Source organism: Sceloporus occidentalis, unplaced genomic scaffold (genome assembly GCF_023333645.1).
Source record: "Sceloporus occidentalis isolate IW3139 unplaced genomic scaffold, rSceOcc1.0.p SCAF_1, whole genome shotgun sequence".
Lineage (NCBI taxonomy): Eukaryota > Metazoa > Chordata > Lepidosauria > Squamata > Phrynosomatidae > Sceloporus > Sceloporus occidentalis.
In genome coordinates, this window is record NW_028316981.1 from 1,368,562 (window position 1) to 1,395,144 (window position 26,583).

Sequence of the window (26,583 nt, forward strand, 5' to 3'; positions counted from 1 at the left end):
CCACCCCTCCACTCCAATTATTCTACAAGAAAAACGGCCTTGATTTGCCACAAGGCGAAGGTGACTTTTCTTAGACCAGGGCCTTCAATCCTAGAGACATTCTTCAGAGCCGTCTTCCACAAAGCTATTAGGTAAGAGGGGGTTAAACCTGCCATGTTACACCTAAATTCTGTGTCTGTTAATAAGCTTTATCATTTACCTTGACAGGTAATGGCAAAACTGCAAATCTAACCGATGGATGACTCAGTATAAGCCCTGGGTTTCTCCCATTTATACTCAAGCTTGACGAGACACACATTCCCTCTCTCTTTCACACACACACATCTATATGTATATATACATACACTGATGAAAGAGCAGCTGTGGTGCTTAAAAGGTCATAAACAGCATCCTCCTTGGCAGTTAGGGCTGCTTCAACTATATCATTTCTCAAGGGCCGACCACATGTAGGCTAAACATTTTATGAGATCCCTCATAATCAGGTTAACATAAAATTATGTCAAGACAACCTACAAACTACTCAAAGTGGCTGTTTTCTCAGCTGATGCCAGGCCAGATGTAATACAATTCGACAAAACACCGCAGACAGCCTCTGTGTTAGTCAAGAGGCAGATTTTAAATAAAAACAAAATTTGATAATTTGATTGGTGATAAACCCTTTCAACAATCACTGGATCCAATATTGACAGAAGTTAATGATAAGGAAAAATCATTTGCTCTTTCAAATAAAAATAAAAAAGAGGTCCCTTCATCAGGGACAATCCTCCTTTTCCCCCAGAGATACAGTTATGGTACTTGTTCTACAAGAGACGATAGGTTTCCAAGACAGTGGTCTGAGCTTAGTTACCAACTTCAGCAGTCGTCCCAGGCACTGCTTAACCTGAACCTACAACAACGTCAGTGACAATACCTCTCTTGTCAAACAGTGACAGAAATAGCCTCAGTCCTGGCTGATTGGTCCTAAAGGGTGGGAGGAAGACTTTCTTTCATCTTTGATAAGAAATTCAACAGACCTATGGGTCCTCTGAACTCAAAAAAATTGCACAGATATACTTCTATACCATTCTCGTCACTATTTCATTGCTTCCTCAAGATAAAGGAAGGCAAAGAATCATTGGCTGATACCAAAAGCCACAAAATGTCTGATCAATATTGGGGCCATAAAAAAACTATACTATTTTTATAAAAACAAAAGAGGCTTGTTACAATCTTCTTTAATTATACATTTAAAACAAACAAAAACAAAATTTGGAGTGTAGTGTTAGAGCTAAAATGGGTCAATTGGTTTATAAAAATCAGTTGTGATAAGTTGTTGATCAGTCCATTTACAGTGCAGTTACTTCCTCTGCACTAACAATAATCACATCCATCTAAGATAAATGTAGGACATGACATGCACCATCTTGAGGGAGAGAGAGGCAGGCTAGCTCCAAGAAGCCAAGTCCTCCCTCCAGTCCATCTCCCCTGAGCCAGGCCTCGGAGGTAGAGAAGAACTGCTGGACCTCATCCCCTTCCCCACCACCACTCCCTTCTCCTCTTGTGTCGTGTCTTTTTAAATTGTAAGCCTGAGGGCAGGGAACCGTCTAATTAAAAAGATTGTATGTACAGTGCTGTGTAAATTTACAGCGCTATATAAATAAAGGTTAATAATAATAATAATAATAATATATTGTATTGTAGTTGTTGCACTTAGTGCACTAATTTACATTATATATATGTGTGTGTGTGTGTGGTACTGCTTGTATTACTATGTTTTGAGTATTTTCAAACGGCCCTTGGGCTATTCAATAAACTTGTTTGTATATTTCATCCATAATTTCTTATAGTTTCTGATAGTGTCACATTATTTTTTGTAACAGTGTCTTTCAAAATCTCATAGATGTTATTTTGGTTTTCTGATAAGACCTCTATGAGCCATATTTTCATTCCATTCCCTTTATCTTCGAATTCTGACTGTATGCCTGGAACTACGCTGTTTTGGTTTAGCTCTGACTTTCTGCATGACTTATAAAGATTTCATTTTTTGATATTTTTATTATAAATTTCAGAATTATCTTGTGAGTTTACTTTTTGTAAGCATAAATATGCTTTATCAGAAGAGTGCTGTTTAGATTCTCTTTTCCAATTTAAAACTGTTTAAGTTCTCTTTTTTGGCTTTTGGACATCCCTCCCAACTTCTGGTTACTCTTATGACTCCATTGCTGACACACAATTTTGTATTTTCTCTATTAATTCTTTAATTAATATTTCTGTATTTTAGTTCTTCAAATACACAGTACAATATATTTTAGCTGTTTTATTTCACCTTTATTTTGCAAATCCTAACATCCGTTCGACATAACAAACATCCAGCCAGCAGTGACAAATAAGGAATTGCTGCTTATTTATTTTTCTTCTCTTTAAAGCTTTAGTTAAAAAGTTCCATTCTATTCTCCTCCCACTCTGATTTATTTATTTGTAATTACTCACAGTCTTTTTTCCATTTAGAGGAAGTCCTTTGCCTTATTTAACTTTGGCTTTCAGGAGAAAAACAACTTAGCCCCTCACACAAATACTTGTGGCTCCTCAACGCCGTATGGTTTCTCTCCTTTGTGGACTGTCTGATGCCTCACAAGGTTTGACTTCTCAGCAAAACCTTTCTCACACTGCTGGCATTTGTATGGTTTCTCTCCTGAGTGGACTTTCTGATGCTTCATAAGATAAGACTTCTGAGCAAAGCATGTCCCACACTGCTGGCATGTGAATGGTTTCTCTCCTGTGTGGAGTATTTGATGGTAAACAAGGCTTACCTTATGAGCAAATCCTTTACCACACTGCTGGCATGTGTATGGTTTCTCTCCTGTGTGTATTCTCTGATGCATCACAAGGGCTGACTTCTCAGCAAAACCTTTCCCACACTGCTGGCATGTATATGGTTTCTCTCCTGTGTGGACTCTCTGGTGCTTCACAAGATGTGACTTGTGAGCAAAACCTTTCCCACACTCCTGGCATGTGTATGGTTTCTCTCCTGTGTGGACTCTCTGATGGTACACAAGACCTGACTGATGAGCAAAACCTTTCCCACACTGCTGGCATGTGTATGGTTTCTCTCCTGTGTGGACTCTATGGTGCCTCACAAGATATGACTTGTGAACAAATCCTATTCCACATTGCTGGCATGTGTATGGCTTCTCTCCTGTGTGGACTCTCTGATGATTCACAAGGACTGACTTCTCAGCAAAACCTTTCCCACACTGCTGGCATGTGTATGGTTTCTCTCCTGTGTGGGCTCTCTGATGTGACACAAGTTGTGACTTCTGAACAAAACCTTTCCCACACTGCTGGCATGTGTATGGTTTCTCTCCTGTGTGGAGTTTATGGTGCCTCACAAATTGTGACTTGTGAACAAATCCTTTTCCACATTGCTGGCATGTATATGGCTTCTCTCCTGTGTGCCCTCTCTGATGAGTCACAAGGACTGACTTCTCAGCAAAACCTTTCCCACACTGCTGGCATGTGTATGGTTTCTCTCCTGTGTGGACTCTCTGATGGGACACAAGTTGTGACTTCCTAGCAAAACCTTTCCCGCACTCCTGGCATGTGTATGGTTTCTCTCCTGTGTGGACTCTCTGGTGCCTCACAAAGTCTGACTGGTAAACAAAACCTTTCCCACACTGCTGGCATGTATATGGTTTCTCTCCTGTGTGCACTCTCTGGTGCCTCACAAGACGTGACTTGTGAGCAAAATATTTCCCACACTGCTGGCATGTGTATGGTGTCTTTTCTGTGTGGACTCTCTGGTGCCTCACAAGACGTGACTTGTAAGCAAAACCTTTCCCACACTGCTGGCATGTGTATGGTTTTTTTTCTGTGTGGACTCTCTGATGATTCACAAAAGCTGACTTCGTACCAAAACTTTTCCCACACTGGCATGTGTATAGTTTCTTTTCTGTGTGGACTCTCTGATGAGTCACAAGGGCTGACTTGTAAGCAAAATCTTTCCCACATTGCTGGCATGTGTATGGTTTCTCTCCTGAGTGGACTCTCTGATGCCTCACAAAGGTTGACTTCCTAGCAAAACCTTTCCCACACTGCTGGCATGTGTATGGTTTCTCTCCTGTGTGGTTTATCCATTGGGTCATAAGATCTCTATGCACTCTCAAATGTGCCATAAGTAGTGAATTGTATGCAAAGCATTTCCCACACTTCCGGCATTTGTGTGGTTTCTTTACTGTGTGCATTTCTTGGTGGGTCACACTGTACAATTTAGAACCAAAAACTTTCACAGAAATGTCATACCTAAACTGTTTCTTTAGACCATGGGGCCTCTTCCAAGACACAAGTTCCGTATTTTGAAGAAAACATTTTGCAGATACATTGTGTTTGTAGGGCTTCTCTCTGATATAAACTTCATCTTCTGAATCTTGAGCTTGCTCAGTATGTTCCAGGTTTTGCCTAGAACAATTCCCATACTTAGCACATACATATGTTTTCCTCCAGTTTTCAGCTGTGAAGAAGAAAAGCAGAAAATAATAATTGTGTGAAAAACCATTTCAAGTATGGGAAGCGGATAAAAGACAAATGAATCATTAGAACAAAAGAAGAGATGCTATGCTCCCTCTTAGGGCATAAATCCAGATGATCTGATAGCCTGTATCTTCCCATAAGAGCTTCCTTGAGTCTTACAAGCTTCAAGGGAAGGCTCTCTCCAGCAGATTTTGACCATAGAGTCAGGCTGGAGGACTACCAGATTCTCAAAGCGGCAACCTCAGAAGTTCTTTCAGCATGAGTCTAGGGTCAACCTCCAGCAGAAGTATCAGGGATTGTACTCTATTAATCAAATAATTACATATACAAATAAATAAAAACTTTCTCCTTGACGACCTTTTAAGCTCCACATGAATACATTTTCATTTTTTCATAATATTTAAGACATTTAGGGTTTTATATGCTGACACCCTTGTATCATTTTAGCTTTGTTTCACCCGGTATACCAGTTTTATTTGAGCTACAACAAAAATATTACAGTATCCGACATGAATATGTCTAAAGAAAAGGACTTGGGGGCAAGCACCTGGCTCCCTGGACTTTTGCTTTCCTCTCTCGTTTGAGGCCTTTCCAGAGGCATCTGTTCACAGAGGAATGGAGCAAGACTACTGAGAAAAGTCTGAGGGAGGGGAGCTTCCTCTCTTGAGCTGAGATTGAACCTGAGTCCTGCGGTGCCTAGTGGTCAGTAAAGATGGATCATACTGTGTTGAGCAGTGCATCTAAGGCAAGTGTTCTGTGGGCAACACACAGCCACCCGGCCTGGTTTTGCTGCCAGGTTTTCAAAATAGCAATAAGGGACAGAGGAAATTCATGACATGCAGGGTTGACAAGTGCTCTACCTAAATACCAAATGAAATTATTGATTTCAGTTAACATAGACCCTAAACATGTTAAGGAAAATGCAACATGGGATATACAGTGAAAGAAATAAAACATGTATGTGAAAGTCACAGTGACTAAGCAAGAGCAATTAAGAAGCCACACAGGTGAAAAAGCTAATGTAATTTAGAAGTCTTGAATGTCAAGGACAGAATTATAGAATGTACAATTGGAAACACCTGAGATTCATTAAGTGTACAAGGTGAAATGATGAAATTCTTAAGTATGGGTGGAACTATGTGAACCAATCAAAATGAGTGTACACGCCCACTGGGTGGAAACTGACTAGTGGGTGGTGATTAACAATGGCTATAATAATTGCTATGTTTGCCAATGTATTTTGTGGGTAGTTGTTGGATAGTTGAGTAGTTTGGAGTATTGGAGATTGTAGAGATTGTGATTTGTAGGGCATATAGCATTTGTATATAGTAGAATAAAGTAGATCTTTTATATAAGACTACTGAGTTGTCTGGTGTCTTGGGTGAAGATACAAGTGTCAGCAGAATCCTGGAGAAGTTTGGAGACATCTGAGGAAGAAGAGTGAGAAGGCTTGGAGAGTTTGTCAGGGTCTTCAGCCTATTCTCTGAAACTCTGCTGCTTGGAAGAAAAGCATTAACCACTGACCAAAGCTGGTCAGCTCTGCTGCATAACAAGGTGAGGAGTTAGAGCCAGAGGTGAAGAGCAACAACTCCCATCATCCCTGACAAAACAGACCAGAAGTAAGCAAGGGTGTGAAGAGGTGGTGTTTTGACACAATTCGCCCTGATGCTGGCCCACATGGAGGGGGATGTTGCAGTCAGACACACTGCGCCGTGGCGAGAAGGGAGTCTTTTCGCTGCTTCAAAAAGGAGGACCATTTTCCCAGCCCTTTTTGAACCAGCAAAGTGCTCAATTGGGGCTGCGGTGTGTGGCTGCCGTGCCCCGAATCTGGCGCTGAAAGGGTTGGTGGGAAGGGGCTCCTTAATTGCCGTCTGTCCAGCACCTGAGTCAAACATTTCTCTGTAGAACTTAATAATTGTCCACACATAAATTACATGATGCACACTTTCTGTCTTTATGAAGGGCCCACATCCCAAAATACAGGAATTGTGGGCATCGTCAGGGGACACTCCTTAATATAAGGTTCAGCTGTCAGCCTTATAAGGGACAAGCTTTACAGGTTTTAAATAAGGGGCATCTCTTACAATAAGGCATACTTTGCAACCTGTGTGTGCCTGTATGAATGTGCAGATCTTTGCCTTTTTGTGTTTTGATTTGAATAAACAAGATTAAAAAAACTATGCTGGAAACCTTTTCTCTCCGTAATTTTTGTTTTCCCTCCTCCCTCTACCTGATTCTTCTTCTCCAATGTATAAAGGATGCAGCCTAAGGATCATCAACATCGTCATTGTTATTTTTATTATTATTATTACTGATGTTAATTTATATCCCGTTTTTCCCAGAGCATCTTACAATCTAAAAATACAGTACAGTTATAAACTTACAAAAGTACACTCCTGAAGACCCTAGCGCCTGGGAAGGTTCATACAGGGAGATATGATCTGTCAAATAGCCCAGACCTGAACCTTTTAGGGCTTTATAGGTCATAACCAGCATGTTGAATTGTGCTCAGAAACAAACTGGCAGCCCATGGTGCTGTTTCAACAGGGGCATTGTCTGGTGTCTATAATCTGTCCCCGTTAACAGTTTGGCTGAAGTTCTTTGGACCAGCTAAAGTTGAAGAACACTCTTCAAAGGCACCCCAAGGAGAGCACATTACAGTAGTCCAAACTGGATGTAACTAAGGCACGTACAACCGATGCCAGATCCAGCATTCCAAGGAATGGGAGCAGCTGGCACACAAATTTTAAACGTGCAAAAGCACTCTTGATCATTGCAGAGAACTGGGACTCCAGGTTCAAAACTGAGTCTAGGAGTAGCCCCAAATTGTGAACCTGCGTCTTCAGAGGGACTGTAACCCCATCTAACACAGGCTGAATTCCTATTCCCCGATCTGCCTTCCAAGTGACCAGGAACACCTCTATCTTGTCTGGATGTTTGCACCTGAGAAGAAATCTAGGATTTAAATCCTGGAAGGCAGGTAGAGAGCATCTGGATAAAAATTAGAGGGGAAAGAAGCAACAGTGGAACTACTGCCTCCGAGTATGATAGAGTCTCCTCCTTTGGAGGTTTTTAAACAAAAGTGCAATTCAAAGTGCTAGTTTTGACCTTTAAAGCCCTACACGGCTTATGGCCACACTATTTGAGAGACCATATCTCTCCATACGAACCTGTTAGAGCCCTAAGATCTTCCGGAGAATACTTTCTCTTAGTCTCACCAATACTGAACACTCGCGTGATGAGGACACTAGACAATGGCTGCTCCCATCCTTTGGAATGGCCTTCTGCGGGAGGCTAACCTGGCCCCTTCCCTTCTTGCATTTCACTGGCATTTTTGTTGAAGCAAGCTTTTAAAGATAAAATTGGACCTCCATATACATGGGTACGACACTTGCAATTTTGATTATTCCCCAGCTCAAGGCAGCCTATGTGTGCACCTCTCCTCCTCCTCCCTCCCAGGTTTTTCTCTTTCAGAGGAAAAAACTCAGGAGGGAGAAGCCGGGGAGGGTGTACATCCAGCTCCTTTCCCAGTGGGAACAGCTTCCTTCCTAAGGCAGTTACTCCAACAGGAATGAGGCAGAGGGGAATAGCTCCTCCTCACCCATTTCCTGGTACGATAGGTGCCTTGGTAGACATCCTTAGTACTACTCATACTTGTCTTCTGCTTTTCAGTCTTGGAGAGTTCCTCCATCAAGGTCATCCTGCCACACACACTATTGCTATTGTCCACTAGCTGTTGGCACATTTCGTCTGCCTCTTCAGCAAAAGCCTGTCTTAGGAGACCCTACTACAAGCCATACTCTGTCAGCATTTACAGAGACCTGGCTAGGAGAGGATAGCGCTGTTACTTGGGCATAGGCCCTCCCAGCCGGGTATTCTGTCAGTGAGCAGGTGAGGGAAAGTGGGCGGCGGGGCAGAGTGGTTCTTGTTTATAAGAACAATCTGACTCTGGCCAGGATATCTGTTCGGAACACAGTCCAGTTCGAGTGTATGTGCCTCAACCTGAGGACCAGGGATAGTTTGGGGATTCTGCTAGTCTACTGACCACCCTGTTGTCTAGCCTAACCGAGCTGACACAGCTGGTCTCGAAGTTGCTGTTGGAGTCCCCCAGACTCTTAGTTCTGAGAGACTTCAACATCCCCCTCGAGACCAGCTTAACAGGTGCGGCTCGGGAGTTCGTGGAAACCATGACTAACATGAGCCTATCCCAATTGGCTGTTGGGTCCACGCATTGTGCAAGTCATACACTTGTTGCGGTCTTTAGTACCAAACAGGAATATCCGTGGGCGAAGGTTATTAAAACCACTGCCTTGTCATGGACGGATCATTTCCTGGTCAAGACGGAACTAAGAGCCTCTATCTGCCCCTCCGGGGTTGGTGGACCCATTAGAATGGTCCGCCCTCGAAGGCTAATGGAACTAATTGTATTCCAAAAAGCCTTGGAGGGTTTAATGGTTGGAAATGCCAGTGACCCTGTCAAACCTCTGGTTAACACTTGGAACACCGACCTTACCAGGGCTATCAACACGATCGCTCCCAAGCGTCCTTGCCAACCCGCTCTTAACCATAAACCATGGTATACACCAGAGCTACGGGAAATGAAGCGGATTGGACAACAACTAGAGCACATCTGGCGAAAAACTCAACTCTTATCTGAAAAGACTCGCCATAGGAACTTTCTTTGGTCCTATCAGGAGGCAATATGTGCAGCGAAGAAACATTTCTCCTCTGCACGTATTGCATCTGCAGAGTCCCGTCCAGCAGAGCTGTTTAGGGTAGTAAGGGAACTGACGCAGGTACCCTCTGCACAGAACCCTTTACTTAACCCAACAATGGCCTGCTGTGATGCGTTTAACAACTTCTTTGCAGATAAAATCTCTCAGATAAGAGCCGACTCAGATGCCAGGATTGTAACAGAAACAATGGACGAGGTGTCCAGCGATTCCGTTAATGAGATTGTACTGGATCAGCTTTAATCTGTGAGTACCGATGACGTGGACAAGCTCCTTGGTAGAGTGAGGGAAACAACTTGCCCTCTCGACCCTTGCCCATCATGGCTGGCCGTCCGGAGGGGGGGGATGCATTGAGGAAGTTCCTTACGGATATCATCACTGCATCCTTCAGGGAAGGACATATTCCATCTTGTCTGAAGGAAGCGGCTGTTAGGCCGCTTCTGAAAAAACCTTCCCTGGACCCCCTGGATATGAACAACTATAGGCCAGTCTCTTTGCTACCATTCTTGAGCAAGGTAATCGAGAGGGCGGTTGCTCTTCAACTCCAAGCTGTCTTGGATGAAACCGATTATCTAGACCCATTTCAAACTGGCTTCAGGACAGGCTTTGGGGTTGAGACTGCCATGATTGCCTTGACCGACGATCTGCGTCTGAGCATCGACAGGGGCAGTGTGACCCTGTTGGTGCTTTTAGACCTCTCAGCGGCTTTTGATACGATAGATCATGGCATCCTCTTGGGTCATCTGAGGGGGCTGGGAATTGGAGGCACTGCATTGCAGTGGTTCCGTTCCTTTCTCTCGGGTAGATCCCAGAGGGTGATGCTCGGGGACAGTTGCTCCAGTAAAAGGGAGCTCACCTGTGGTATCCCACAGGGTGCTATTCTGTCCCCAATGTTATTTAACATCTATATGAAGCTGCTGGTTGAGATATTCTGCTAATAGTGCCACAATATTCTGCTCTGGTCAGGCCCCACCTGGAATATTGTGTCCAGTTCTGGGTGCCACAATTCAAAAAGGACATTGAGAAACTGGAGCGTGTCCAAAGGAGAGCGACTAAAATGGTGAAAGGTCTGGAAACCATGCCCTACGAGGAATGACTTAGGGAGCTGGGGATGTTTAGCCTGGAGAAAAGAAGGTTAAGGGGTGATATGATAGCCTTATTTAAATACTTGAAGGGATGTCATATTGAGGAGGGAGCCAGCTTGTTTTCTGCTGCTCCAGAGACTAGGACCTGGAGCAATGGATGCAAGCTGCAGGAAAAGAGATTCCACCTCAACATTAGGAGAACATCCTGACAGTAAGGGCTGTTCGACAGTGGAACACACTCCCCCGGAGTGTAGTGGAGTCTCCCTCCTTGGAGGTCTTCAAACGGAGGCTGGATGGCCATCTGTCGGGGATGCTTTGATTTGGATTTCCTGCATGGCAGGGGGTTGGACTGGATGGCCCTTGTGGTCTCTTCCAACTCAATGATTCTATGATTCTATCATTTGATGTTATGGAGCTGGGTGTTATCAGTACACTGATGACACCCAAATCTATTTCTCCATGTCTCGTTCGTCGGCCTTGAATTCTGATGGCGTCTCCTCTCTCAGTGAATGTCTTCGGGCAGTAATGGGCTGGATGAGGAAAAACAGATTGAGGCTGAATCCAGACAAAACGGAAGTGCTCATGGTAGCGGCCCCTAAACCAAGAATTGGGTTGCAACCCCTCAGTCAAGGACTGCGTTCGCAGTCTGGGGGTGCTCCTTGACTCGTCGCTCCTGATGTCGAACCAGGTAAATGCAACAGTCAGGAGCGCCTGTTATCAGGTTCGGCTGATACGCCAGCTGCGCCCTTTTCTGGAACTAAGGGATCTTGAGACTGTTGTGCACACGCTAGTAACCTCACGTCTAGACTTCTGTAATGCACTCTACATGGGGCTACCCTTGTGCTTGGTCCAGAAACTGCAACTAGTACAGAATATGGCAGCCAGAGTAATTTCTGGAACATCCAGGAGGGACCATATTACCCCAGTTCTAAAGTCCCTCCACTGGCTGCCCATTAGCTTCCGGTCCCAGTACAAGGTGTTGGCTATCACCTTTAAAGCCCTAAATGGCTTGGGTCCAAACTATCTTCAGGACCCCCTTCTCCTCTACAATCCTCCCCGCGCACTCCACTCCTGTGGGAGAAGCCTACTTCAGCCACAAAAATCTAGGCTTTTGACTACCTCCCAAAGGGCATTTTCCATTGTTGCCCCCAGACTGTGGAACGGCCTGCCGGATGAGATCCGTCTACTTACATCCTTAGACAGCTTTAAAAAGGCTGTTAAGATGGATCTCTTCCGGCATGTCTTCCCAGAATAGAGAACCCGGCCTTAGAAAAACGTCTGGGAAAGATACTGCTGCTCCCACTGATTGTTTGCTGGTGTGAGGTTGTTGACCTTCTGGTCAGTTTTTAACTTGTTTGTTTGTTTTGTTTTTTAAATATTGCATTGGATTTAATAATTTTTAAGGAGGGGAGGGTACCAGGGATTTTATATGTTCTGTATTTTTAACTTTGTTAGCCACCCCGATTGTTCTCAGAGGGGCGGGATACAAATAAATTCATCATCATCATCATCATCATCATCATCGCTTCTGGCCTCACAGAAGCATGAAATCCAGCCACATTTTTAAATGGAAATGATCAACAAGGGAACAAGAGAGCCTTACCAAAATATCCCATAACCCCACAGGTTTCCTCCATGATCTGCATATACAGGGCTCATCCCTTTCCCATCAGAACCCCCTTCAAAGTACTGTATCTGTTAATGCCATTATTATACATGAAACTTAAAAGAGAAGACATAATCATCCAGGGAAAGAGAGAGCCTTACCAAGAGAGCCCATGATCCCAGAGATCTCTGCCGTGATCTGCCTGTGCAGGGCTCTCTGGTCTGGAGCCAGCAGGGCCCACTCCTCCTGGGAGAAAGACACGGCCACCTCCTCAAAAGTCAACAGGCTCTAAAGACAGAAGAAAAAGGTTCTTGCTCACACTGGACATCAAGATGGCTGCTGGCTGTGGCAACTTTAACAAAGCAGTCTCACCAGTTGAAACTGCTCCAAAGGCAGCGGAGATGAATCTGATTCTTCGACCAACACTAGGATGACCATTGTGAACAAAGTCTGACAAACACAGGAGCCTAAGCCCATGACATATTCTACACCTTCAGTAAAAGGAGACTGCCTTTAAAGAAACATTAGGCAACTGCAGATGGGGTGGGCAGCTCAAACGTGGGCATTTCAGCATGCCAGGAGGGATATGATGCTGGGTCAGTTCCAAGTGACATGTTGGCTAAATTTCAGCTGGTGTTTTTGGATTGTTTATTTTTCACTTTTGGGGGGAGGGTTGTGGAATTTTATGCCCTGCCCCCGAACTGTCCCAACTTGGCAGCCACAATGCTTTTGGCAAGGAAGAAGTACCATGGATAACTGTTTTACACCTGTTTGCTGCTCCCTTGTCTCAGCGCGTGCCTCTGGGAGGATATAAGTAAGCCTGCCTTTTTTCCTTTTTGTTGGACTGGGCTGCTTGAAGGCTGGGGATTTTTTTTGTGCCTCCCTCTGCCTCACCATTTCCCCCTGGGAAACATATAAGCGACCCTGTCTTTTTACTTTTGTTGGACAGGGAGCGGTGGCAGCTAGGGCGGACAACCGGAGGCAGCTCAGGAGGAGGCCCTTTAAGGTGTGCAGCGGGGCGGAGGGGCATAAAGCCACCGGCCCTTTCCCCAGGAACCCTGGAGCCTTATAGCGTGTCTATTCCTGAATATTAATGTTTAAATGTTTAAGTTCATTTTAAAGTGCTAAGATGGAGGACTTTACACAGCTTTCATAGATCTAAGAGCGGCTTTCGTTTCAATTAATAGGAATCTTCTGTGGCAATTTTTTTAAAGACTAATATTGATAGGAGACTTCTCTTTCTATAAAGGAGCTGTATACAGATACAACCTTCTATAAGTTAGAATGGGTGCTAATCTGGCTCTAACCAATAAGATTCCTATTTCTAAAAGTGTTAGCAGGGCTGCATTTTGGCCCCTTTTCTTTTTAATTTTTCTATTAATGATATTGTTTCAAATTTGTATAGTGAGATTTTCATATACCCAGCGTTTTGGATAGAGCTGTTAATATAATTTTGTACGCAGATGATATGATTTTATATTCCTATACTGTGACAGGGCTGCACAGACTATTGAGAAAGTTTAGCACTTATTGCCACCTCAATGATTTAGTAATTAACAACAGCATATTTAAAGTAGTCATTTTTGGTAAAAAAAGGAAAATTCATAAATGGCGTATAGATTCTAAAGAAGTTGAGCAAGTGGAAGTTTATAATTATCTGGGCATAACTTTTGCTTCTAGAGGATCCTGGGCTCCACAGATAAAGAAGAATGAATCGAAAGCATCTACCTGTGGCTATAATATATCTTGATTTCAGTAAGGCCTTTGAGAAAGTTCCCCATGACATTCTTGCAAACAAGCTTGTAAAATAAGGCAACTGTTACATGGATTTGTAATTGGTTGACTGGCCATGATGTAAGCTCTCATTAGCATGTTCCTCCCCCAGCTTACCCCTTGATTGTCTGAGAGAAGACCTCTAAGGACTGGAGGCCCAGTCATTATGGGGGCATAAAAGTTGAAGATTTTGCACATTAACTGATGCATTGTCAATTATATGATTGTATTACAGAGCAATATTTAGCTCCCATTCTCAGAAATTTAAGGGAAAGGAATGACGAAAGTAAGTCGTCTCTGCTTTTGCAAGGAGCTGAGCCTTTTATAACTCTTAGGGTTGCCTTGTTTGCAGTGAAAGCAGCTATTATACAGAAGCAAGAAGAAGAAAAGCACCCCTGATAGATTGTTGTGCAAATTACAAGAACAGTGTAATCAGAGCCAAATGTTTTAAATGTTATAGTGATTTCTTTTTATGTAAGTTTTAACTTTGTATGTTTTTTTAATAGAGATTTTTTAAATGTCAGTTTTACCTATGTATGGTTTTGTTTTCTTTTATCTTGTATTATTTGAAATGGTCTGGAGACTTAGTCAATAAGTCAATATTTTTTTAAATTATTTTTGGCAGATTATGCACATGTTTTTTGCTAAGGTAGATAGATATATAGATAGAATGTGCCTGCCTGCCTGTTCCCTTTCCCTTTCATTTCCTTGCTTCCAGCAGCACTTTGCAGGAGGCTTTTTTTCTACGCCAATGCTACAATGCGAATGTTAAACATTTCTCTTCCCAATTTGGCAAATTGATACAGAATGCTTTTGCTACTGTCTCTAAAGAATTCAGGGGTAGCTGAGGGAAAGCAAATGATGCATGGCATCCTTTTCTGGCATTCCGAGGTGAGGAATTTATTATTATTATTACTACTACTATTATTATTAGTACTACTGCTACATGTGTATGAGGCACTCTGGGGTGGCAAGGAAGGAGTGTACAGGATGCAGAGATGGCATTAGATTGCTTTTTGGGTTTGAAAATGGGGCCAAGGGAAGATCCATATCCTGAAGTGACCCAAATACCCACAACACAAACACGCACACACAAACACACAGGAGGTTTTTAAATTTGACAAAATATGTGCATACTGGCACCTGTTGTTTTTTTTAAAAGAGGGGGAAATCACCCATCTGGTGGCCCAATTGCTGTAAGAAACCTACCCTTGACGACAGCAGAAGAGAATTTGATTGACTGCAAAGGATACTTTTTAAAAACCGGTTCACCAAACGAGAACTCTCCCCGGAGCTGCATGGCATTCAGGGTTAAATTACCCTGATGTAAATAGTCGGCACTTGCTTCCAGAGAGATTCGGGGGCGGGGGGGCATCCAGATCTATCCAGTTCCATCTAACTCAGTGTGAATGGGGCCTGAAGGAGTTTCTGCAGTCACCTGCAAAACTTGTGGGAAGTTTGTCTTCTATGGATGTGGGGAATGTCACCTGCACCAAGTGCAAGCAGCTTTGAGCTTACGCCTACAGCAAAACCCATAGACAGAATGGTGGGTGTGCTGCCATAAGAATAAATGGGCTTTCACCATATGTGTTTCTCAACATACGTGATTCCGGGGAGTCCGGAACAGATCCCCAACGTATAGCAAGGGCCCTCTGAATAGGAAATGGAAAAATCAGGAAATCACCAAAAAGGAATTCAAACAAATATTGAGCATCTGGAAGGCAAAGTCCAGTGGTAGGACCACTGCATGGGGAAAATGGCGAAATGCTAATAGGAGACAGAGAAATAGCAGAATTACTTCCTTCTTTGCTTTAGTCTTCTCAGAAAAAGGAGAAGGGTCAACTTGAGGAAAATGGAGCAGAGGTAAGATGGGGGACACCCGGCTTAACAAGACTACATGCCTGAGGAAGAAGGCTGGGAATATTTATCAGCTCCCCGTTTGGGCTCAAGAAACAGTTTAGAGAAAAAGGAGAACTCAAGAATAAGAAGGCTGAAGACACAGGGATTCAAACCTAGAGAAGAGGTTTGCAAATTTTTACAATTTTTAAAAAACCAAAGTAAAGTGAAACAAAATTCTCCAGTAGCGCTGAGAGGGATGTGACCTGGGAAAAGAGGAATCCAAGCTGCTCAGCCCTCTTGTTCTAGGATTCCTTCTCCTTACCTGATCTGGTTCTGCTCCACAGGAAAGAGGAAGTGGCGATGGAGTCCTTGTTTGTGGGATCATTCCAGCCTCTGTAGGGGAGACCAAGGCGGGAAGGGGAGGGAATCCAGTTACATCTGTTGCTGTTAGAAGCAGGAATCTTAAAGACTCACTGGGCAGTACAGGCATCCCTTAGTTAACAAAGCCGCTGACAAATAAGCTCCTTTTTACAAAGTCATATTCTACCTGCCTTTCCCCAATTCCTCTTCATCCTCTGTACAGCTGAAACTATTTTAGCAGCATATGCACTGGAAGGATGGTGAAAGAGGGTTCGAAACAACATTTTCAGCATCTGGTTGCACAATATGTCTAGAGTAAGCAATGCATTAACACTTGAGCTAGGAAACAATGGGATTCTGCTCTAGCTGATCCTACTGCAGCCATGGGTGCCTTCCCACAACACACAAGGGAAAGAGCAGCTGCCTACGGAGACTCTCGCTGAGCATGAAGGAAGAGCTAAGGAGAAAGAAAATGGAAGAGTAGAGAAGCCTGTCTCAATAGCTATCTCTGACACGTAAAAACAAAACAAAACAAAACACAAAAAAACCCCAGAGATGTATGAGTTTGGCTACCAAAATGGAAATGCCAAGAAAAGTTGGGGCTGGCAAAAGAAAAGGCCATTCCTGAATTCATTATGGAAAAAGCCTTCAGATGGGTTTTAGAAGGTTCCAAACAGTTTTGTATATTTCCTAAGTGCACATTACAAAATTAATTGAAGACACACAACAACAACAAAGAGGCATCCTTACCTTTCAATGGCTCCCCTCCATCACACTCCTCCTCGACTGCCCTCCATCTGGGGCTCTGCCTGGGATCCAAAGGAGCCTTCTCTGCTGCAGGGTATTCAGAGTGAATTTTCGACAAGAGGGTTTTGGCCTGAAAGAGCAGTCAGGATTCAAGAATTGGATGAGAAAATGGCAAAGACTTGGGAAAAGGTTTGGGCTTGCATGGGATGAGCCTTCTAACCAGCACTAAGCCAGTAAAAAGGGAGAAGCACATAAGTCCAACTTGAAAATGTCATACAAAATAAGAGTTCAAATTTACCCTCTGTCAAAGCTACAAAGAGAACTTTATGAAAATGATGAATCAATGGTACCTGTCCCCTATCAAATTGAATACTATTTATAAAACGGGTAATACCCAATGCTGGAATCAGGCCCCTCCTTTTTCACATTTGGTGGAAGTGCCAGGAAGCACAGAAATACTGGGAGAAAATCCACAATTTGATGATGGAAATCTTACAAACAAAATTTCCAAAGAATGCATTAGTCTTTCTCCTTATATGACATGTATTTTGGATAGCAAAATCAATAACAAACAGTCATGAATCTTATTATACGTAGTATCCTATGGCTAGGATCTTATATTTGAAATATTGGAAACAAAATTGATACCAACAGCAGAAAAATGGATTATAAAACTAAGAGAGGCAATGAATATGGGCATTTTAACGGCAGCGATGAAAGAGAATTCAACCGCTACTGTTGAAGAAGACTGGAAATGCCTTAGATCTTTCGAAAGCAAAATAGGCACAGGATTATTATAATGAAATATTACAATACCTATAACTTTGTTTTTGATTTCCTCTCCATACACCTGTTTTGCTAAAATAAATTAAGCTGTAATAGGTACAAGATAGTTAATATTATATTTTTATGTTCAAGGCAAATCAAATAAAATTTCTTTAAGATGCTCATAAAGTTCCAAGCAAGAAGTTAGCGAACAATGGATAGCTCTGAGATAATAAATAGAGAGGCAGGCCAGCAACAACAGGCCTTGCCTGAAAAGACTAAGGCGGGATACATACCGCCATTTAGTACGTCTTCTATACGTACTAGGGTTAGGAAGGGGCGGTGCTTCCGCACCCCCCTAACCCTAGTACGTATAGAATACGTACAAGATGGCGGCGCCCCTTCCACATGGGCGCCGCCATCTTTACGTAGTGGACGCATAGCGTCCAGACGTGTCGCGGTGCCTGTGACGTCACGAGTCCGCGCCAGGCGCCTCACGACGTCATAAAGGCGCCGCAAGAAGAAGCTCCATTTTGGAGCTTCTTTTTTGCTCCGCGCGGGAGCCGCGCGGTTTGACTGCTGCGGCTCCCTCGTGGAGCAAATGGCGCCGGCGGGAGACCGCCGCAAAGCGGCGGTCTGTATCCCGCCTAAGAGTCCTCCTTCCGACCACCATCTTGAGGGGGAGAGAGGCAGGCCAGCGGCAACAAGCCTCAACTGATGGCTTTGACTGCTTTGTACATGGTTTTTGAGGATTTTTGTTGAATTGTATGAGATCGCTGATGTCACTGTTGATGTATTGCTTTGTGCTATAGCATGTGACATGTAGCTTGTATGTTGTGAACTGCTTTGATCTGGAGGAAAAGCGGTATACAAATAAAATATTATTATTATTATTATTAAATGGGCAAACTTAATTTAATTCTATTTTTCTTTTTTTCTCTGCTGATCATATTAAAATGAACCAGATTATAAAGGAAGTTACATTACAGTAGTTTATAGGACCATTAACCCTGGAAATAGATAGCTCCAACTCAACATGCTGGAACAGATACTAGATTGTGATTGTTGTGAACCACAAGAATGATTTCTTTTTTCCCTTAAGGGAATATTTCATGTTCGACTTTGCTGCTTTTGTTTTTATGTGATATGTTGTATGTGTGGTGAGAAGCTGTTGTATTTGTATTATAAAAATAGTTAGCAAATGTGTGTGTATATAGGTGTATGTACACATACACACATACACATACACACACAGACATATATATATAATAGATAGCAAAAAAAGTTCAAAAAGGTGGGATACAGAATGACCCTTGTGTTATTACTCGGTATACATTTATTGTATGTGCTGGAACACAAACAATTCCATGGAGCCCACAGCAAGAACATCTGGAGGTCTGGAAAACTCTGCTTTGACTTAAAATGGCAGTTTACTCATGTGTATGTGTATGTGCGCGTGTGTGTGTATTTCTGCATGTGCAAGGAAGAACTGAAATAGTGACTGGAGAAACAAACATGAAAACCTACTGCTACTGTATAGATATACCCACCTGAACACTCTGTGGGCACAATGCTAATATTGGTAATTTGTTATGTTGGCTTTGGAATAAAAATAACATGAAAAAACTCAGCAACGGTGAAATGTTTCACCCTTTAGACGGGAAAACTGGCGACTTGCTAGAGTGTATGGAAACCCATTCTGCTCCTGAACACATCATGGGTGCAAGTCAGGTTGTGTGGCAGTGTCAGCAGGGAAACCTGGGAACTTCCTTTGAAAATCTGGCACACAGGGAGCACACAAGTGGTTTTAAAACAGAATCACTCTTTTCAGATGCTTCACAGACTGAGATTCCACTTCAGCAGAAGGCCGATCCTCCCCACACTTCTCCCTATCAAAGCCAAGTCTGGGAACACCAGATTTCAGCCTTTGCCCCTCAAAGTCATCAGAGACTCAAAAAACGCAGCCTAGAGCCAAATCCTACTCACCTTGGCCCCAGGAAGAAATGCTCTCACCTGCTGCTCTTTCTCCTTCTTCTCTGCCTCTGCCCGACTCAGGAGGAAACCCTCTGCCAGGGCCACTGCCTGGGAGCAGGTCTCTGCCCCACATTCCCTGACCCAGTTCCCCATCTCTGGGGGCAAGATGCTCAGGAACTGCTCCAAGATCACCAGGTCCAGGATCTCATTTTTCGTGTGTCGCTCTGGCTTCAGCCACTGATGGCAGAGATGGTGGAGTCGGCTGCAAGCCTCTCGGGGTCCCTCTCCCTCCTTGTAGGAGAACTGTCTGAAGCCCTGGCATTGCGTCTCTGGGCTGACAAGCTCCTCTCTCATGGACCCCTGCATTGTCCTCTCCCAGATTCCCCCACTGCTCTCAGCACTGAGGTCATTGTGGCCTTTTCTTCCTTCAGGACCAAGTGATTTTGGTTCCTCCATCTATGTTTTTTGAAACCAAATGAAGCCACAAAAAAGATCAAAGTTATTCCTTCACCATCCGTCTGAGGGCAAAGATGTCCCTAAGATGCTCTGCTACAATAGCCTGCAAAACAAATACATTTTGTTATTACTGATATTATCAGGTATTTACAAAGTACCATCAATGTACATTATTATCTTGATACAGGTACCCTAGAGGCATTACAGCCTATCTAATCTTATAAGTACTATCATGTAAGTTACTACTTGGATGGGAGATCACCGACAAATATCAGGTGCTGTAGGCTCTATTTCAGAGGAAGGAACGAGCAAAACCATCTCTGAGCATTCCTTGCCTAATGAAATCCTATTAAATTCATGGAGTCACCATAAGTTGAGAGGTGGAAAGGCAGGTTGAGTTCTTTCATCTGAGAGTCAGTATGAAAAGCATTAATAGAGTGAAAAGCATTTTAAAATCATATCCACTGAAACAAAAACCAGTACATCCATGCTTTATCTTCAATGTTACATTTTATACGGCATATAATATATAGAACCAGTATGGCGTAGTGGTTTGAATATTGATCTACAGCCCTGGAGATCGGTGTTCAATTCTCTACTCGGCCATGGAAATTTCCTGGCTTACCTTTGGTGAACCATACTCTCAGCCCTAGTAAACCTCATGATAGGGTTGTCTTATGGTCATCATAAGTCAGATAAGACTTGAAGGAACAATTTATCTTATTATTCATTGGTGAACAGTCAACAAAATATTTGTTCTTCCCACCAAGGAAAACTTAGGGCACAACTGCTAGGCCAGATTTGTTTAAACAAAGGAGAGGGTTGAAGATAGTTCTTTGATTTTTAAAAAGAACAACAATAGAAAATGCTTCCGAGTTCTGTACAAAGAAGATGGAGGAGTGAATGTAGCTGCTCAGCTATCTGTCAATCCATATTTATTCGTCTCAAAATAAGAATAGGTGTACAGCTGCGGATAAACAGCCATGCCTCCCTGTCCTATGGAATCCTGGGATGTTTAGTTTTGTGAATTCTCCCCCGGAAAACTCATAGTGCTTCCTCAAACTACAAGCCCCAGGACTCTGCAGGACCTGGAACCATGGCCAAGTGGCACCAAATAGCTATAACTGTGTAACATGAAGAAGTGTTTACAGTTTAATACAATTGTGACATTAATAGAAGAATGAGTCGGCACTAATACTCAAAATTATAAAGAAGCCTTTTGCTGAACAAACTTTGTTTTTCTTGTTGTTTAACTTTCACCTAAGTCACTCATTGATAGAAATTGTGAGAATCTTGGTTACGGGCACAGAAACATGAATCCACAGAAACCAGACACGTTGGTCCATAGTTGGCCCAATAGGCAGTGAACCCAAGGGAGAAATGAAAGCCAAGGGGAAAAGTGGGAGAATTACCACAGTTCTCCTACACAGAGAATGTGTGTGTGTTTTACTACACACTCCATGGCTCTCACATTGAGAAAGGAACTGATCCTCAAGCAGCTCTGGATGCGCTGTTTAATTTTTAAGTAATTACTTTGGCAGAACTCAAGATTTCCTGCAAGAGAAACTGAGGAGTTTATGACATTCTTACTTGGGTCTTCTTGCAGCCTCAAAGATTAAGAATTCAGTCCTGAGGATCTGGTAGCTTTTCCTCTTCCACCCCAAAGAACTGAGGATCTGGATTAGCCCTCTGGTGCCAGGGCTGTGTCTGCGTTTGGGGAGAGAAAGAAGGAGAAATGATGCTGTTTGATGGATCCTCCTGCCCCTCTCCTGCCCCAAACTGAAAAGGGAGTGGATCCTGAGTTGGGATGCAATTGGGAAATGGGGGCCTGGCCCATCCTTTTGGGGGAAGAGACAGGATGGGGAAACTTTGGCCTTTCTCCTCACTTGGATTTTATGTCATTCTGTTAAATAGATAGTCTGCTACCTGCATTTCTGCTCTGGCAAATAAAATACGTAAATGAATGGCTTTTCAACTTCCTGGTTTTATTTTCTCCCCAAATCTCTTTTCTTCCATTTTCAGAAGGGGGCTGAGTATGTCTGTTGCCTCCAAGGGCATAAAAAGTGTTCTGGAGCCTTAAAGGCTGAGAGAGTTGGAGGGGCCTTTCCTCCCAGGAAAGCAGGTGAAGGATGGCAGCCTAAGGGCTGGAACTGGAAAAGGGGAAAGGAACAGGGGAACATGAAGAATTCTTTCCTATGTTACAAGGAAAAATATTTTGCTATAAAGTCACCCAAATGCTTCGAAGGTTGACATTCACCTCTTCACCATCTGCCAGGGAATACTGGGCTGAGTGAGTGTTTTCTGCCTTCCTTCCACCTGGGCTCCACTCATGCCTTGGCTCCTGGACTTAAGGAGGAGTCTTGTCTCCACCCCACCCCCTTTTTTGGTATAGTTTATACTGTTTTTTAGGTTTGAGATGGGTGGGGGTTGAGAATAGGGTTTTTTTTTAGTTTCACTTGTTCTTATTATATTAATTGTTATGTATTTTGCTTTGTTAACTTTAGTGTTGTTAGAACTACCATGTATTTTTTGTTGCAGTGTGAATCTGTGTTGGGAGACTGGGAAAGGAGTTAATTATAAATTCATTGGATTGTAATGTTTTTTATTTTCTTTGTTGATTGTTGTTGTATTTGTTACATTTGTATTGTATTGTTAAATTGCTATTTTATTTGTTAAATTTGCTTGATTGCTATTGTATCTGTATTTGTATCTTATTGTAATTTTTATATTGTATTTCCCACTGCTGTTAGCCGCCCAGATTCCCCGCGATTGGGCAGGATACAAAATAAATTATAAATTATATTATTCAGAACTGCTAATTTCCCCAAGAAAATACTGTGGAAAAACACACTTATTTCCCCACTTTCCAGACCTTCCGACCTGAATCCTTCAGAGCAGATCAAAGAGACTCACCTCTTTCCTGACAGGGACGTTTCTGCCTTTTTGGACGGTCATAAGGTTAGTCTGTGGTCTTCATGGTCCCTCTCTTGTGTCTACCTCACTGGGTTGTTGTGAAGGTAAGAGGGTCAGGAACATTTGTGCCTCTCTGGTCTCCTTCCTACATTCATAAGGAGAGACATTCTTTAAACATCCGAGAGAGTATTTTCTGGTGTTTATTTTCTTAAAGCTGGTTGTGTTTGTGTTTGTGGAGGAGTGGTGAAGGGGACGCAGGGTGGCCTCCCTTCCTTCCTGTTTTTCTCTGTCTCTCTCTGCCTGGCATCTAAAGGGTTTTGTTTCCATTCTGCCTCCCTTCCTCCCCTGCAAGAGAAAGGAAGGGGAGATGGGGAGAGGGGGCTCCCCATGGGAACTGCCCTCTTCCCCCTTCCATGAGGGTCCTTGGGGAGAGGGAGGAGGAGGGGAGGCTGGGGATGCAGAGGGGCTCCTCCATTGCCAGGTCCTTTCCCTGGAGAGAAAGAGGGCAAAGGAGGGCAGCCCCTCCTCCTCCCCCAGAAGCCAGGTCTCCATGGGCTCCCTTCATCATCCCCCCCCCCCATCATCCCCCTCTTTCAAGCCTCTCTCTCTCTCTGGGGAGCAGAGCTTCCCTCCTTCCTTCCCTCCTTCCTCCCTGAGAGCCTTCCCTCCATTCCCAGAAGGGACCCCCATCCGCTCTCCTCCTCCCAGCAGAGCCCTCCCTTCAAGGGCTGGGTCTCCCTTCATCCCAAAGTGCTCTCTCTCTCTCTCTCTCTCCAAGGACCCATGGCCCCTAAGACCCACAGAGGCCCCTGGGAGGCGGGGGCCCACTCCCTTCCCTTCCCTACCTTCCTTCCTCTCTCTCTGGGCTTCTCTCTCCCACTAACACCTGGCCTTTCCAGACACTTTTCCTGCTTCTCTAGGAATCTAGGCCTCCGCTTCTTCTCCCTCCGAGGGGACTCTCTAGGAACTGAGACCCTGTTCTCGCTCCCTCTGGGGACTGTCTAGGAATCTGAGCGTCTGTACTCTCTGCCCCTCGAGGGACTCTCTAGGAATCTCGTCGCTGCTCTCCGGACACTCACGGAATCACCGCCGCCTCTGCTCTCTCCTACTTCCGGACTCTCTAGGAATCAGAGCTCTCTCTCTCTCTCTCTCTCTCTCTCTTGGAGGACTCTCTACGAATGGTAGCTCCCTGTTCTCGCTCCCTTTGGGGACTCTAGGAATCTGAGCGTCTGTTCTCTTTCTCCCCTTGGGGACTCTCTAGGAATCTGTGCAGCTGATCTCTTTCTCCCTTTGGGGACGCTCTAGGAATCTGAGCGTCTGTTCTCTTTCTCCCTTGATGGACTTTCTAGGAATCTGAGGGGGAGGGCTCTCTAGGCACCTGAGTGTCTGTTCTCTTTCTCCCCTGGTAGACTCTCTAGGAATAGAGTTCTCCATTCTCTCCCTTGAAGGACTCTCTAGGAACCTGGGCCTCACTGCTCCCTTGGGCCCTGTCTGACCCTGGAGGAGGAGGCCTGGAGGGAGGAGGCCCTGGCAGGGAAGGCCTCTGCTCTGGAGGAATAATAACAATCATAAGGCCCCTGGACATTCCTTTTGGCTGCCCCTGGGGCCCCTTCCTAGGGAACCCTGGGATTCGTAGTTTGGGGAAGCACCAGCCCTCTTGGGCAGAGGAGGCCAAAGTCCTGGTAAAACTACAAATCCCAGGATCCCAGAGGATGGGGCTGCCTTGTTCCTCCAGTGGGGAGAACAGTCTGAACATGGCAGGAGCTGGGAAAGGGGCAAGGCGGCTGGGGGTGGGTGGGTAAGAGACACTAAATGGGATCCTGGAGCAGAGAAGACGGAAACCAGTTGGCAAAATGGAAACTATATAGCAGTGATGGTGAACCTTTTAGAGGCCGAGTGCCCAAACTGCAACCCAAAACCCACTTAGTTATTGCAACGTGCCATGTCCCTCTGGCTTTCTAGTAACAAACTCTGTGCTGGGATGATGGCACATATGCCCACAGAGAGGGCTCTGAGTGCCACCTCTGGCACGCGTACCATAGGTTCGCCATCACTGCTATATAGTGTGAATGTCACAGAGGCCAACCTGGTAATGGCTCCTCCCTTTTATCTTCACAACAACAAGGGCTATCCCTTTCCCTTCGGCCTCCGAGGGAGGCAGGGTCTGAGGGCTCAAGGGCCCAGTCCTGAGGGTTGGAAGAAGGCCGGAAAGTAGGCAGTTGGAGGGCCAAAGGACGCAGGAGGATGAGCTGAACTCCTGTCTCTAGGCCCAGCTTCTGCCAACCTAGCAGTGCCAAAGCATGCCAGAAATGCAAGGAGATGGATAGGGACCACTTCTCAGGGGAAGGAACTGCGTTCGGTGGAGTCATGCTGGACCCACGACCCCAGAGCAGTCCATGGACAACGCTGGCTCTTCGGAAACGGAGAGGACCACCGTCCCTACAGTCGGTTACAATGAGACATTCGTGGCAAGGGACTGCCTTTGCCTTCTTGACCTTCCCTTCGGCCATGGGGCCTTGGGTCTGAGTGTTTTGGGGGAGGGCAGTCTGGGGCTGAGGATGGAGGGGACTATGGCTTCCTCACCCAGACACTCCCTGAAGGAGGAGGAGGAGGTTTAGTGGCAGGGAATATTCGAGGAATAATGTAGGGACAACAAAAGTAGAGCACCACTGGATCCGCTTCCTCGCCCACCCCTGTTTTCATGCCTCCCTATGGGAATCCCCACAAGAAAGATGGGAAGGTAACACCCACACAAACAGACAAACACACTCTCCTATACTCTCCCTCTGTCTGATTCTGGCATGGACAGTCCTGAGGAATCCTCTGTTGTCCCGCTTTTATCTGCTCTTAAAATGTCCCACTTTCTCTCCTCCTCCCTTTCCCTTCAGCTTCCTTCTGTTGCTCAAAACTGAGTCCAAAATCCCACGTTACTTCCCACAAAGTTACCTCAGTGAAGGGGAGAGGAGACGGCAAAATCCTTTTCTTCCACATATCCCCAGTTGCTCAGGCAAAACCAATTGACAGTCTAGCCCCATTCTGTCATGCAGGAACTCACAATTAAAGCATCCCTGACAGATGGCCATCCAGCCTCTGTTTAAAGACCTCCAAAGAAGGAGACTGCACCACTCTCCATTGAGGGAGTATCTTCCATTGTCAAGCAATTCACAGTTGGAAGGAGGGCTCTTCCTCTTCAGGCCTGATGGCGTTGGGTCTGTCCTTTCACTCCTTCCCAGGCCAGAAGATTTACCAACAGATACTTTTCTCCCCCATAATTTGAAACCACATTTCCTATATATTATGATTGCTACTCCCCTTGCTTTTGAAGCACCATATGCTTTTTCATAAGTAGCCACCCAATTCATCTAATGTTCATTCATTCCTGATTTTGCTTGATGTGTTTCCTGAAGAAGAAAAAAATTCTGCTTTCTCTTTCTTCAACAATGATTCCATCCCTTTCCTTTTAATTACAGACCCCAATCCGTTCACATTTAATGTTGCTATCCTTATTTCATTAACCATGCTACTTTTCTAAATCTTCTATCTCGGATCTTCAATGTACTACTATCCCTACACCTTCCTTCCCCTTCTCTCCCTCTGCTTCCATCCCAACTGCCCACATATACATTTTCATCCCCCTCTATCCCCAAGGTCTCAGGCACCCAAGGCTTTTGCTAGCCCTCCAAGAAGTGGGGGAGGAGAGGCCATCTCTCTCGACGTGTGATCAAATTTCTCCTCCTGATTGTTTATTAATTGTATCTCCTGTTATGTCTTTTTTTTTAAAGGGTTAATATCCTTGTCCTTATTTTCTATGGAGTATATCACACGG

General features: G+C 44.3%; 1 protein-coding gene across 4 annotated transcripts; it reads right to left on the reverse strand.

Moving 5' to 3' along the window:
- Nucleotides 1-1,765: 1,765 nt before the first annotated feature.
- On the reverse strand, nt 1,766-23,690 carry LOC149320325 (uncharacterized). 4 transcript variants are annotated; one of them, XM_089500683.1, is made up of 8 exons: nt 23,603-23,690; nt 22,758-22,902; nt 21,435-21,551; nt 19,428-19,947; nt 16,653-16,779; nt 15,865-15,935; nt 12,092-12,218; nt 1,766-4,486 (listed from the first exon to the last, which is right to left on the reverse strand). In XM_089500683.1, exons 4-8 carry the CDS (start codon nt 19,842-19,844, stop codon nt 2,544-2,546), a joined length of 2,685 nt encoding a protein of 894 aa, XP_089356809.1. In that variant the 5' UTR covers nt 19,845-19,947; nt 21,435-21,551; nt 22,758-22,902; nt 23,603-23,690; the 3' UTR covers nt 1,766-2,543. The 4 variants fall into 4 exon arrangements, with proteins under 4 accessions (XP_089356809.1, XP_089356785.1, XP_089356801.1 ...); XM_089500659.1 differs by having other exon boundaries at nt 19,401-19,947; XM_089500675.1 differs by lacking the exon at nt 21,435-21,551 and having other exon boundaries at nt 19,401-19,947.
- Nucleotides 23,691-26,583: the final 2,893 nt, after the last annotated feature.

Excerpts from the sequence above, each read along its gene's own strand:
- LOC149320325 (XM_089500675.1), bottom strand. The coding sequence starts at position 19,844 with ATGGAGGAACCAAAATCACTTGGTCCTGAAGGAAGAAAAGGCCACAAT. Across the intron at positions 16,780-19,400 it reads CATTTCTTCCTGGGGCCAAG|GCCAAAACCCTCTTGTCGAA; the intron begins GTGAGTAGGATT and ends CTGCTCTTTCAG. Across the intron at positions 12,219-15,864 it reads GTGGAGCAGAACCAGATCAG|AGCCTGTTGACTTTTGAGGA; the intron begins GTAAGGAGAAGG and ends TTCTGTCTTTAG.